Source organism: Triticum urartu, chromosome 3 (assembly GCF_003073215.2).
Source record: "Triticum urartu cultivar G1812 chromosome 3, Tu2.1, whole genome shotgun sequence".
In the NCBI taxonomy this organism is placed as follows: domain Eukaryota; kingdom Viridiplantae; phylum Streptophyta; class Magnoliopsida; order Poales; family Poaceae; genus Triticum; species Triticum urartu.
In genome coordinates this window covers 448,618,906-448,633,277 of record NC_053024.1, presented here as the reverse complement: position 1 = coordinate 448,633,277, position 14,372 = coordinate 448,618,906, and the positions used below count along the sequence as shown (strand labels likewise).

The following is a 14,372-nucleotide window of genomic DNA, read 5'->3' as shown; positions in this document are numbered from 1 at the left end:
ATACATTGGCTGGGGTTAATCTGTCTAGCAGTCCGAGCATCCATTCGGAGTTTCTGACCCTGCATCCTTCAGACCATCATCAGCATCAGGGAGGTCCCGATCCTCTCTCATTGCTTGCCATAGGCGCAGTGCATGCGGACACCGCTCGAGTCTCGACTCTCGAGGGCATGGTGTACGTCTGCAATCCCTTGCCTTGTTTCAAAAACATAAAATCCCACGCGGTAGAAATCATCCATCACCAGTTTGGCACACACAAACAGCTAAATTTTCACATCACGTGACACTATAATCAAATTGCTTGTGACCCTAAAGGGAACATCAGGGGAGCGTAATAAGAAACGGTGTACACAGATTTCTACTGGGAAAGAACAAACATCTGTCAACACGAACAACAACCTTAACAGCAACCACGAGATGGTGTGTGGCACACCATGGCATAAGGAGATGCTCAGGTCCCAACGAGCCTTTGCTGCCGCATGTGTCTACTCTGTTTTTTGCCGCTGAAATCGGCACAGGGACGCCTTCTCCTTGAGCTCTTGGAAGGCGCGCATGGTGTCGGCGTCGAACCCGCTTGCAAACTGTACGAAACAACGAACACGTATTCCTTTAAGTTGGTCACAATTGATAACAATGCCGTATTTTTCTGCCAATAATTAATACTCTCTCTGTAAAGAAATACGTATAAGAAGGAAGCGGATTAGGAGCACTCGGGTGCTCCACCCCCCCTATATTCAAAAATAATTTAATAATTTAAAAAAAGTCAAAAAATCCTGGATATATTTTTTAACCAAATATGACTAGGTATTGTACTCATATAAAAAATTTGGCCAATGAATGATTCTCGGTAACATCAGGGAAAAAAAGACAAATTTATGACGACAATATAGCATGAATAGTACTTGTATCTAGCATTTTATGGAAAATCTTTAATTCCTGATACAATAATAGTCATTCCCTGTTTAATCTTTTTGTACGAGTGCAATACTTGGTCATGTTTGATTCCATAAAAAGTTTCTGGATTTTTTGACTTTTTTTGAATTACTAAATTATTTTTGAATATAGGGGGGCGTAGCACCCGAGAGCTCCTATGCATTTTCGGTATAAGAATGTTTATATCACTACTTTAGTTATCTAAATGCTTTTATATTTCTTTACGAAGGGAGTACTATATATATATCCCTACCTGGTGTACTCTGAAGGCGAATCGTACTCCTTGAAGCATCAACTCTTCTTCGTCTGGGCCGACTTTGATGGCTTCAAGCTCAGAGGAAACTCGTTCCAAGTACTTCCTTGCTAACTTCATGGATTGGAATTTGATCTGTAAATCAAAACATTCATTGGAGGCCATCCAATTATATACCCTCTCCATTCAACAATGTAGTGTATATTTTTTTTTGGGAAGTCAAACCTTACAAATTTTGATCAAGTTCGAGGAGAAAAACATTTACATCCAGAATGCCAAATATATCTCATTACAATCTTCATAAGATGTAGTTTCATATTTTATATATTTTATATTATAGAGATAAATACTTTTCTCTATAAATTTGAACAAAATTTACAAAGTTTGATTTTTCAAAAAATATATACACACTACATTATGGAACTCGGGGAGTATTATTTTTGGAACAAGGCAAAAAGATTGATGTTTTCATCGATTAAGAATAGTTCAGACATAAACATGCATGACCGGGCCAACGAAATGCCCACTCTCACGGCATTATAATACTCAAATGGTGAGGTCCAAAGAATCGATTCGTCCTTAATCCTAGACACTAAGGGCATATCTAACGCCGAGCCGCAAACCGCCCGCATACGTCCGGAGCACTGAAGTCATTCAATGCGGTCATGTATCGGTCCGCAACGTGGTCCGGACATACTTTCTCCCACAAAATGGAGACAAACATGGGGTAGTTTGCATAAGTCCGGATATCCGCCTGACCAACCAAAAGCAAAAGGCACCACATATCCATGTTCTCTGTGCGGATCGCGAAAGGCCATTGTTGCAGTTTGATGGTAGGTTTAGCATGCTTTAGCATTTGACGGATAGCATGCTTGGCATTTGCCAGAAACCACTAATCACTTTGTTTTACAATTTTTTTTCATTTCTTTTCTCTCTTCATATGCTCATTTGGCGGAAGCTAGTTCAAAATATTGGATTAGTAGCCTTCCGCCAAAGCCAAACAATAAATGAAGCTTTGAATTAATAGGTAGGAGCTTTTACGAAAGCTAGTAGGATTATTTGGCGCTTATAGTGCCTCATTTAACCAGGTGCTTAGTAAATGTTTGCTACTACTAATTATTATAAATCACATTTGTTATTTTTTTTAAGTTAATAGAGGTGGACATATGTAGATAGCGTTGGATAGCGATCTCCCGCATCCGTGTCCGCGGATTACCCCCCACCCGGTCTGTGTGGGACAAAATTTACGAGTCGTCATTGAAGATGCCCTAAAACCATCTTCAATGCAGCGGTGATTGTATAGGCGCTTAAGATCCTGATTTTTTTTTCTCAAGCGCATGGGCGCCAGGAGTAGGCGCTAGGGGATGAATTTTGTACGTGGTTTCTAAGTGGTGGACTCCTAGGTGGGCGTCGATGCTAAAAAAGCATCAGGAGGAATAACATGAAAACGGTCACATCAGTCAGGATTTAATTCCTAGCGCCCCTGACTTAGCGCCCGCGTAGTATTCTATGCCCTAACAATATCGTCGGTGGTCGATGTCGTTGTCTATGTAGTGGTGGCCCACGACCAACAGGAAGCTCTTAATGCCGAGCAATGAGGTGGCACATTTTTCCTATTCATCACCGAAGGCGCTAGTTCCTTTTTTTTCTTTGAGTTTTTTTTTCGAGCATCAGTACAGACACAGCGCTCATATACACGTGCATACACTCACCCCTATGAACGCACACACGCACACCCTACCCCTATGAGCACCTCCGAAAGACTGAGCCGGCACATCATCTTGAGATTTACGAAGTCACCATAGGCGTCTCGTCGTCGACGGGAACGTCTCCTCCCACTGAAAGCGCATCGCCGGAAATCCTGAAATAAATCCAGGAATAATGCGAGCACCAGTATTTGAACCCTGGTGGGTTGTGGATAGCACTGTCCACCTAACCATCTCAACCACAGGTTGGTTCGCTTTTTTTCTTTGAGTTGGTCCTTTGTAATCGGTAACTGGCGCGCAGGTTCCTTTCCCGTGTTAGCGAACTAGGCCGGCCCAAAATGTTTCTATTCCCAGAAGTTGTTTCGGGTACAAGGTTCACTCGGTTTTTATGGGTTAGGTTCTTCTAGTTTTTGTATAAAGTGGTTCTTGTATGGTTTCTATCGGTTTTTACTCGCTTTTACGTCTTAAATTTTTTTTATTTTTTTTATTGTTTAAATTTAAATTTCTTTTTAAATTTGCAATATTTTCTAAATCCATGCTTTTTTTAAAATTAACGAATAATTTGTGAACTTTTCAAATTTCTAGATTTTTTTACAAGATCGCAAAAAATATTAAATTCATGAATATTTTTTGAGTTTGCCAAGTTTTGTTTAAAACTCACGAACTTTTTTAAATTCAAGAACACTTTTAAATGTGTTATTCAAAAAATAATTAAATGGTTCTAAATTCATGGATAATTTAAAATTCATGAACTTTTTTTAAAATTTTGTAGGTCAATGTTCAAGCCTAGATAGCGAGCCGGTCGACGTGCTTAATGGGCTGGCCAATATTGTAGCATAAAAATTTCCAAACAGTAACCTCCACTCCATCGGGAATTAATCCCATGTGCAATGCTGAGAGTAGCTGTAGATCGGACATTATCCAATGAATTGGGGCTCGGACACGGATTTCATGGGGTTTCCAGCTAATTTCCTAGAGAGACTCGTGGAGCCGAACAAGGCAGCAGCAAAACAAAACAAAACGAGATCGGACACCCGATCCGACTGGACTGGTCTTGAGAATGGCCGAGTACAATTAGTTGCGTACGGATCGATCCCGCCCGGCAAGGCGTGCCTATGCTACGCACAAGGACACGGCCCCCGAGGTGTCATGGGCTTGTTCTCTAGCTCTAGAGACAGCAGCGAACGAATTAGCCAGTAGCATGGTCACGAGATCGCGTCCGTCCCACACTCACGTGCACACCCTACCCACAGCACAAGACAAGAAAATGCCACGCCTATCGATCCCCTTCTTGTTGTTGCCTACTATACGCCATCCCCGTCTTGTTGTTGCCTACTGGAGTATACGCCGCGCACCCACCTACGTACGCTCCCTCCCCGTGACCAGAGAAGGTCGCATCACGTGTGGGTGCGTTTCTTCAGCTACTCGCAACTCTAGACGGTTGCTGTCCTACCACTCTACTCAGACGAGTACCAAGATCGAATTAGTTACTGCACTACGTTACCTGGCTGACGACCCCGGCGTCCTGCATCCACTCCGACGGGATCTGGAACCGGCCGTACCTGCTGGCGGCGCCGTCGCGGACGCGGGCGAGGTTGTACACGCCGTGCTCCAGCCTGCACGCACGCCGCACCCTTGTTGGTTCGTTGCCGCATGACAAAACGCCGTACTGAAACAGCAGAGTGAATTTGACGATTATTACTTCTCAAAGAGGGCCTGCATCTTCTTGAGCGCGGCGGCGCAGGGCTGGCGTGGGTCGTCGCGGAACGACGACGCCTCGCCCTCCAGCTTCTTCAGGTCGCGGTAGCCGAACGCCGCCTCCCGGAGCGCGTCCGCCTTCTGCTCCGGCCACTCGAAGTGCTTCAGCACCGCGCGCTCGTCCACCTGCAACGCAACCATGCCCACCACCCAGTTACCAACCGCCGTCACCGCTGACCACCGGACAAGCACCTCAAGTGAATTCATTGCTGCCGCACCAGGCGGGATAGCTCGTCGTCGAGCCACTTGACGAAGCTGACCACGCCGTCGATGTTGACGAACGCCGCGCCCTCCACCTCCTTGATGAGGAGCCGGATGAAGTCGCCCTGCGTCTCCACGTCCGACCTGATCTGCACACCACAACATAGCACACAGTTTCTCTGTCAATTCCAGCGACGTACTACAGTAACCCTGTTCCGTTTCCAAGCGTAAATAACTCCAACGGCTAGGCTAACCAACGTCCGGGCGATCCACATCGGGCACGGGCTCACTAATGCAGTGATTCTCGGATTAACTACCAGAGCCCGTAATTCGCACATGCATCCACCGCAATAATAAATGCACTGCATTCGATCGCTCGATCCCGTCGAGCCATGCCCACTTCGGATTCCGTGCAGCTGTTTCTGCCTCCGTCTTCTGTAGTCACGGTACACACCAATTGAAGTTTATGTACTCCTGCCATCAACCCCCACCCCCGGTGTTAAAAAACTTAACGAAATTATTGCGTTACAATGCCTTGGCGTTTTGTAATAAGGAATGGGTGGCATCCATAATTCGAAAACGCAAAAAAACCGACTTTTCCGTTTTTCTGAAGGAGCAGTACATGTTGCGGTTGCAGTGTGGCACTTGCAGTTTTCACCAATAATTAACGTCCATGTCTAAAGCAGTCTTTACTATACCAACCGAAAATCACCTGTACCCTTTGCTATACCAACCGAAAAGACGAAACCAGTACTGCTTATGTACGCTCCCTTAAAAAATGCATTAATGCACGTACGCAACATTGTGCGATTGTTCAGCAGCAGCTCCAATATGAATAGTTCAGTCAGTTGTGATGTCAAAAGGAGGTTCTTAGAAGTTACCACAGGTTAAGAGAACGTTCCCTCCAATGATTCCAGCTTAAGAAAAATGTCAATCTCTGTAGTGGTATTGCGTACCGCGAGGAGGTGTGCCGACCGGTTCTCGATTTCACCGATCATGTCCCTGGTCGCCGCCGCGCCGCCGCCGCTCGCTGCGTCCGCACCGCTCCCTCCGTCCCTCTTGGATTCCCTTCGCATCAGCGAGTGGTAGAACTCGACCACCTCAGGCACGCGCCTCACGCACGAACCCGATCTCACCGGCGAAGATGTCCTCTTGGACGGTGGGGGCGGGGGCGGAGGAGGTGGCGGGCCTACGCTTCCGGACACGCCCATTGAGCCGGAGCTGATGCTCAGGCTGGGTGCCGGCGTCAGCTGAGGCCGCGGTGGCGGTGGCGGTGGCGGAGGTATCGGCGGCAGCTTCGAGAGCTCTGGCACGCGGGTTCTTCGCATGGCCGCCGTGTCTGACGACGAGCCTGAATCCGTCGGTGAGGTCGACGTGGACGAGGATGACGAAGAGCTCGGTGGTGAAGCGTGCAACGAGACGGCCAAGTAGGGCTTGGACGAGGATGAGGACGAGCAGCAGTCCTCAGCGTCCTGCTGCTTCCTCAGCTCTGCCATTTCCTTCTCCATTTGAACAATCCTCTGCTTTCTGCTCGTAACCTCCAGCGCGGCAGCGTCGAGCTCAGCGCACAGCCGCATGTTCTCGGACTCGAGCCGCGCGGCGGACTCCTTGTATCTCTCGAGCTCGTCGCTCTTCGCCGCGAGCTCGGCCTCTAAGTAAGGGACGATAGCAACGGTCTCCCTGAGTATCTTCTGCTCGAGCAGCTCGACGCGGAGCCGCGACTCCCTCTCCTGGAGCTGCTCGATGGCGCGCAGCAGCCCGGCGACCTCCGGCGGCGCGCGCGCGGGCTGCACCTGCGCCGACGAGCGCGGGAAGTAAGCGCCCAAGGACCGCGCGAACGCGGACGCCTTGGACGCCGAGCCGCACGGAGCGGGCGATGACGTTGACGACGAGGGAACCCGGGCCGGCGTGTGTGCGTACCCCTCGGCGGGGGCCGTCGTCGCCGGCGCCGGCGGTTTGGGCGCCCTGGGGCTGCTGTGGAAGCCCATGGCCGCCTTGACACGCCCGGCCACCATGGCGAGTGAGTCTACGACCTGTGATATTCGGCCGTGGAACAAGAAACGTACGGGCAGGTAGAATAGGGCCGCGGCGGGCACTGTGGTGTGTTTAGTTCAGTTGCTGCTGCTATGGGTTGGCGATGGCTTTGGGTTTAAGCGAAAAGGGCGGGCGCGATGTCCGAGGAGCGGTCCGACCTTGGGTTGGAGAGCGGGTGGCGGGGAAGCGAGCCGAGAGGCCATGGGCGGCCCGGCCCGGATGGCCCGACACGAAAATCCTGGGCCAGGCTGGGCCTGATTGTGTCATCGAGCTGGGCTTGGGCTTGGAAATTGAGCCCGCCGGGCAGACCAGGCCAGGCTCGTAAAAGACAGGTTTTAGCCGTAGCCGGGTCGGGCAGACCGGGCCATGTCAGGCTTGGGCCTGATTTATTAGGCCTGATGGTCGGGCCGGGCTCGGTCCTGGGTTTTCAGCACCGGGCTTTTTTAGGCCCAACCTGACATACTCCCATGTATAGACGCGTGTGTGTTTAGTTTGGGTGCGTTTGTGAACATTGATATAGAAACCGAGCCCACCATCACTTTTTTTCTTTCAAAAAAAAAATTCATCACATTTTTGACATATTTCATTAAACAAAAGCGGGCATGACAATTTATTTACATAACAAAAGTTAACCTAGTATGAATCTTCGCCAACCGTGGAGGCATCCGTGTTGGACTTACTGTTCTTCTCTACGTCTGGTGGCCCTCGTCTGTCTTCCATATCCTACTGTTGATCGAGGTGAGATCCACGATCGACGTGGACGGGTTGGCCTCATGGTTGTTGCGGCCCGACACCAATAATGTGGGCACCGCGAACAACGTGGAGCTACCGATGTAGGCAACCATGTTCTCGTCCGCGATCGTCTGCATTACCTCCGCGCATGTCTCTATCGTGATCGTGTTGTAGCTGACGCGAGTGCTACGCACGGGCTCGTAGAGCGCCCGCTACTGGTCAATGAAGTTCGGGTCCTTAGAGACCATAGGCGCCACGACCATCTTGCTCGCAAACTCGTTGTAGATTTCCCCCTCCATCAACTGGTGATACATGAGGAGGTTAAATGAAACTCATTCAATGGCTTTAGTTCCTCAGGGCATCTCCAACGCGGACTCTCAAATAGCATGCAAACGTCTGGATCGACCTGTTCGGATGTAGTTTCCCATCCAACTTGGACCCCTATTTGTTCGCGGACGCATTCACGCATTCATTTTCTTGCAAATCGGACACAAACATATTTCATTGATTTGCTCAATGTTACAACTTGTTGATCATGTCATTGTGTAGTCCAGAAGCCCTTCATAATGATGCATTACTGGATGAAGCTTAATAGACATGGCAATTGGATCAATCAAGGCCTATGAAGAAGTTCATCAAGTTCGAGGCGAGAAAACTTAAGATGAGGGCTGCTTGTGGGATCAATGAATTTAAAAACTTGTTGAACATCTTTCAGATTGTTAAACATCTTTCCTAGAGTAAATGTATGATTGAATTGCTATTGATCTACACATATTTGTCAAAATTTGGTGCGTGCGGGGTGTCTACACTTATCCTTGTCCGCGGACACATCCTGACGTGTCCACAGGCATTAATCATGACTACCTTGCAATAAAAAAGGGTGTAAATAAAAGGGATGAACATTTTAGATAGTTCGTAAAAGTGGGATATGGCATAGACCCTTTAGTTGGAGAAGACTACATCGTCTTCGCGCAGGTTCAGCCAAAAATGTTGTCGTGGCAGCCGTTTCAGCAAAAGTAGATTTCAGCAAAATACTATTATTGTGGTGGCAAAAAATGTTGTCGTGGCATAACTTTTCTTCCATGGCCCGTTCTTTCAGTTTTTCTCCCCATCTTCTCATACAGCTTTTGCGTCGGGGTCCGCCTTTGCAAAACTTCTCACCGCCATATGCATGCACTAAATATCATTGCTATCGAGATAGCTAATCAAAATGCATTACATAAAAGTTGACACATAGGTCATAAAAGTGGCAATCATATGGCTCCAACTATCATGTCGTACCATGACACACCGTCGTGTTAATAATTATAACATATAGACATCTCATACATATTCTCACCAATATGACCATGGCTATACCACATCACATGCACATCCTACAAAACCAATTTAAACACCTCTAATCTGTTTAAATTTATTATATGTGGTTTCTTGGGTTTCGAAACAAATCGTAGCTAACTATGTTCATCATTAAGTATGATTATTTGAGTTGCTAGATTAACATGCAGGGTGTATGAAAAAGTGACTTAACTAAAAATCTATATCCCCCGTACGGAAGTTTGATAAATGCGTGACCCCCGAGTAGATCCCATCTACAAGCCCTTTAGAACATCTCCACTCGTTCGCCCCCAGGGGCTTGAAATAGCGCCGCCTGGGGTGAGCCAACAAAAAAATCGGTGTGTGTGGGGGGGGGGGGGGGGGGGGGGGGGCTATGGTTCCTAGTCGCCGACCCAAGGCCACCCTAGACGCCGCTTTTTGAAAACCAAATTCGGCCAAAGAGACACAAATTTGGAGGAAATCCAGACGGTTTTATTGAAATTTATACAAACCGAAAGACAAATTAAAAAACAAACTAAAACTACTACTACTAGTACTACTGCTAGTACTACTGCTAGTACGCTGCCTCTCCCGTCCTGCACGCCGCCGCCGCCTTCTACATGCCAAGGAGCCTGTAGAAGTTGGTGTAGTCGTCGCCGTCGTCGTCGTCGCCGCTGTCCCTGTTGTACCCTGCCCTGGGTCACCGTGGTGGATGGGGTTGGAAGGCCCGGGCGCCTCCTCATCGTTGTCGTCGAGGATGATGATGTTGTCCTCCTTGCAGTCGCGGCACCGGGCGTCGATCCCCTCGAGGGCGCGGCGCTGGTGCTCCATCTCCTGCCGGATGTAGTCCTCCCGCGTCCATTTTATCCGTGTGAATTGTATGCCATCAATCGCAGACACTTTGATCTAGCTGACCGTTTCTGTTTTGTTGCCTAATCGCAAACAGTTAATCCTTCTGAAGCGTATGCCCTCAATCGCACACACCTTTATATAGCTGTCCGTTTCTGTTGTTCCTCCTCATCACAAACAGTTAATCTGAGTGAATTATATGCCGTATATCGCACACGCCTTCATCTGGCTGCCCGTTTCTGTTCTTCTTCCTCATCGCAAACAGTTCATTGAACTGAACCGTATGCCCTGCATCGCACACACAATTAAAATCAGAATCGTGTTTGATGCATCCGTCATCGCAAACGTTTTGCATCTTTTTTGATGGGTTTTTTATACCACTGTTTGTGATTATTGCATCGCACACAGTTTCATCAAAGGGTCTCTGATCGTAGTGTCGTGCTAGCGGCATCCTGCAGTAGTGTGTTAACATAAAGTTAGAATATATTACTATATATTAAAAATAGCGAGTGTGGAATAATGATGGATCGGTGTGCGGAATTATCCTAGGAAATTGTTAACAAGATCGGTGGTCGCTGTTGCAATTTTATACGAGGGAGAGGCATAAGCTAACATACTTTCTCTCCTTGGATCATATGCACTTATGCTTGGAACTCTAGCAAGCATCCACAACTACTAAAGATCATTAAGGTAAAACCCAACCATAGCATTAAAGTATCAAGTCCCCTTTATCCCATACGCAACAACCCCCTTACTCAGATTTATGCTTCTGTCACTCAAGCAACCCACTATAAGCGAATCATGAACGTATTGCAACACCCTACAGCAGGAATCCCTCATGTGTGTGCGGCACGGAAGGCACCATAGGACAGCACCAAAATAAAACATACAACTCAAACCAATCTATATCATCAATCAACCCAAAAGACAAAAGAAATCTACTCAAAACATCATACGATGGCAACACATCATTGGATCATAATATGTGGCACAAAGCACCATGTTCAAGTAGGGGATTACAGCATGGTGCGGGAGAGTGGACCGCGTAAAAGAGATGAGGATGGTGATGAAGATGAAGACGATCACCGCGACGATGGTTCCCCTGGCGGCACTCCGGTGCCACCGAAAGAGAGGGGGGGTCTCCCCCTTGTGCTTCCTCCTCCATGGCTTCCCCCCTAGATGGGGAGAGGTTCTCCCTCTAGTCCTTGGCCCCCATGGTGATGATGGCCCCCTCCGGGGTCCTCCCCCATGGCCTCCGGAGAGGGCCTAGATTGATTTTTCGTGGATACAGAGGCTTGCGGTGGCAGAACTCCCGATCTAGGTTTATTTTGGGTTTTTTTGGTATTTATAGGATTTTTTGCGTCAGTCTCACGTCAAGGGGGTCCACGAGGCAGCGACAAGGTAGGAGCACCCTCCCAGGGGGTAGGGTGCGCCTCCTACCTTGTCGTCGCCTCGGAACTCTTATGCTTCGGAGTTCTCTTTTCGTCCATTAAAAATCACCATAATTTTTAGCCCATCCAGAGAACTTTTATTTCTGCACAAAAAATGGCACCACGGTAGTTATGCTGAAAATAGCATCAGTCTGGGTTAGTTCTAATCAAATCATACCAAAACCGTACAAAATTGTTGTAAACATGGCATGAATACTTCATAAATTATAGATACGTCAGAGACATATCAAGGAGCGCTGGCGACCCGGAGGAACGAGAGCCCGACGAGGAGGAGGACATCGTATCCATGCGCCTCGGCGTCCATGAGCTGCCGCGGCGGCGGGAGAAGGAGGGTGGCGACGGGTACTCCAGCCGCGGCGTGTTGCCAGCCTCGATATGCTCGAGGACGGCTTCGAACGTTCGGTCGGTGATGCCCCACCATTGGCGCCGCCCCTCGGAGTTGAGGCGGCTGCGGGGTTCGACGCCGTTCGTGGCGGCGAGCTGGTCGGTGTGGCGGCGGTCGAAGTATGCTGTCCACATCATGTTGCTCTCGGGGGTGTACCTCGGCTAGTTTCGCGCGCTCTCCGGCAGTGACGACCGGATACGTGCGATCTCGATGCGCCGGTCAGCTCTAGAGGGCGGCGGTGGCACCAGGACTTCGCCGGCGCTCGGCCTCCAGGAGTCCGACACCCGCATGTTCGGTGGCGCCGGGTAGTCCGCCTCGTAGAGGAGGCGGGCCTTGTCCTCATGCAGGTGGCGGCGGTCGAAGCCGTTGGACGCCGCTCCGTCGCCGGGGTAGCGCTCGGCCATGGTCGTCGGTGGGGAGAGAGGGTGGAGGGTCATCGGCCTTGAGAGGATGAGAGGGGCGTCGGTGGTGAGAGGGGAAGAGGGGCTGCGACGAGGAAGTGTGAGGCCACTGACGAGGGAGGGGCGACTTTTATAGCTGTGGGTGGGCGGGGAGCGGGCGGCCGCGGTGTGTACGTGTGGTAGGAGGGGGCGGGATGTTGGGGAACGTAGTAATTTCAAAATTTTCCTACGCACATGCAAGATCATGGTGATGCATAGCAACAAGAGGGGAGAGTGTTGTCTACATACCCTCGTAGACCGTAAGCGGAAGCGTTATGACAACGTGGTTGATGTAGTCGTACGTCTTCACGATCGACCAATCCTCAATACGAACGTACGGAACCTCCGCGTTCAGCACACGTTCAGCTCAGTGACGTCCCACGAACTCACGATCCAGTAGAGCTTCGGGAAAGAGCTTCGTCAGCACGATGGCGTGGTGACGGTGTTGATGAAGCTACCGATGCAGGGCTTCGCCTAAGCACCGCTACGATTTAACCGAGGTGGATTATGGTGGAGGGGGGCACTACACACGGCTAAGAAAGATCAATGATCGACTTGTGTGTTCTAGGGTGCCCCCTTGCCCCCGTATATAAAGGAGTAAGGGGGGAGGCCGGCCGGCCCTTGTAGGGCGTGCCAGGAGGAGGAGTCCTCCTCCTAGTAGGAGTAGGACTCCCCTATCCTACTCCTACTAGGAGGGGAAAAGGAAGGAGGAGAGGGAGAAGGAAAGGGCCCCCCCCTTCCCTAGTCCAATTCGGACCAGAGGGGGAGGGGGCGCGCGGCCTACCCTGGCCGGCCCTCTCTCTCTCTCCACTAAGGCCCATGTGGCCCATTACTTCTCCCGGGGGGGTTCCGGTAACCCTCCGACACTCCGGTTTTCTCCGAAATCACCCGGAACACTTCTGGTATGCAAATATAGTTGTCCAATATATCAATCTTTATGTCTCGACCATTTCGAGACTCCTCGACATGTCCGTGATCACATCCGGGACTCCGAACTACCTTTGGTACATCAAATCACATAAACTCATAATACCGATCATCACAGAACTTTAAGCGTGCAGACCCTACGGGTTCAAGAACTATGTAGACATGACCGAGACATGTCTCCGGTCAATAACCAATAGCGAAACCTGGATGCTCATATTGGTTCCTATGTATTCTACGAAGATCTTTATCGGTCAAACCGCATAACAACATACGTTGTTCCCTTTGTCATCGGTATGTTACTTGCCCGAGATTCGATCGTCGGTATCTCAGTACCTAGTTCAATCTCGTTACCGGCAAGTCTCTTTACTCGTTTCGTGATGCATCATCCCATAACTAACTCATTAGTCACATTGCTTGCAAGGCTTATAGTAATGTGCATTACCGAGAGGGCCTAGAGATACCTCTCCAACAATCAGAGTGACAAATCCTAATCTCGATCTATGCCAACTCAACAAGTACCATTGGAGACACCTGTAGAGCACCTTTATAATCACCCAGTTACGTTGTGACGTTTGGTAGCACACAAAGTGTTCCTCCGATAATCGGGAGTTGCATAATCTCATAGTCATAGGAACATGTATAAGTCATGAAGAAAGCAATAGCAGTAAACTAAAACGGTCAAGTGCTAAGCTAACGGAATGGGTCAAGTCAGTCACATCATTCTCCTAATGATGTGATCCCATTTATCAAATGACAACTCATGTGTATGGTTAGGAAACATAACCATCTTTGATCAACGAGCTAGTCAAGTAGAGGCATACTAGTGACACTATGTTTGTCTATGTATTCACACATGTATTATGTTTCTGGTTAATACAATTCTAGCATGAATAATAAACATTTATCATGAAATAAGGAAATAAGTAATAACTTTATTATTGCCTCTAGGGCATATTTCTTTCAGTCTCCTACTTGCACTAGAGTCAATAATCTAGATTACAAAGTAATGATTCTAACACCCATTGAGCCTTGGTGCTGATCATGTTTTGCTCGTGAGAGAGGCTTAGTCAACGGGTCTGCAACATTCAGATCCGTATGTATCTTGCAAATCTCTATGTCTCCCACCTAGACTTGATCGCAGATGGAACTGAAACGTCTCTTGATGTGTTCGGTTCTCTTGTGAAATCTGGATTCCTTTGCAAAGGCAATTGCACCGGTATTGTCACAAAAGATTTTCATTGGACCCAATGCACTAGGTATGACACCTAGATCGGATATGAACTCCTTCATCTAGAATCCTTCATTTGCTGCTTCTGAAGCAGCTATGTACTCTGCTTCACACGTAGATCCCGCCATGACGCTTTGTTCAGAACTGCTCCAACTGACATC

General features: G+C 48.7%; 1 protein-coding gene across 1 annotated transcript; it reads right to left on the bottom strand.

Annotated features, from left to right (window-relative positions):
* Window positions 1-242: 242 nt before the first annotated feature.
* Window positions 243-7,014, bottom strand: LOC125544288 (protein CHUP1, chloroplastic). Its single transcript, XM_048707912.1, has 6 exons — window positions 5,805-7,014; window positions 4,866-4,997; window positions 4,592-4,773; window positions 4,394-4,505; window positions 1,184-1,318; window positions 243-578 (listed from the first exon to the last, which is right to left on the bottom strand). Exons 1-6 carry the CDS (start codon window positions 6,861-6,863, stop codon window positions 483-485), a joined length of 1,716 nt encoding a protein of 571 aa, XP_048563869.1. The 5' UTR covers window positions 6,864-7,014; the 3' UTR covers window positions 243-482.
* Between the last annotated feature and the right edge of the window lie 7,358 nt (window positions 7,015-14,372).

What these genes read in the sequence shown, in the direction of transcription:
- LOC125544288 (XM_048707912.1), bottom strand. Translation starts at nt 6,863, where the DNA reads ATGGTGGCCGGGCGTGTCAAGGCGGCCATGGGCTTCCACAGCAGCCCC. An exon ending in GGTCGGCACACCTCCTCGCG is followed by an intron (nt 4,998 to 5,804) that starts GTACGCAATACC and finishes TGTGGTGTGCAG; the next exon opens with ATCAGGTCGGACGTGGAGAC. An exon ending in ACGCCGGGGTCGTCAGCCAG is followed by an intron (nt 1,319 to 4,393) that starts GTAACGTAGTGC and finishes TTTGATTTACAG; the next exon opens with ATCAAATTCCAATCCATGAA.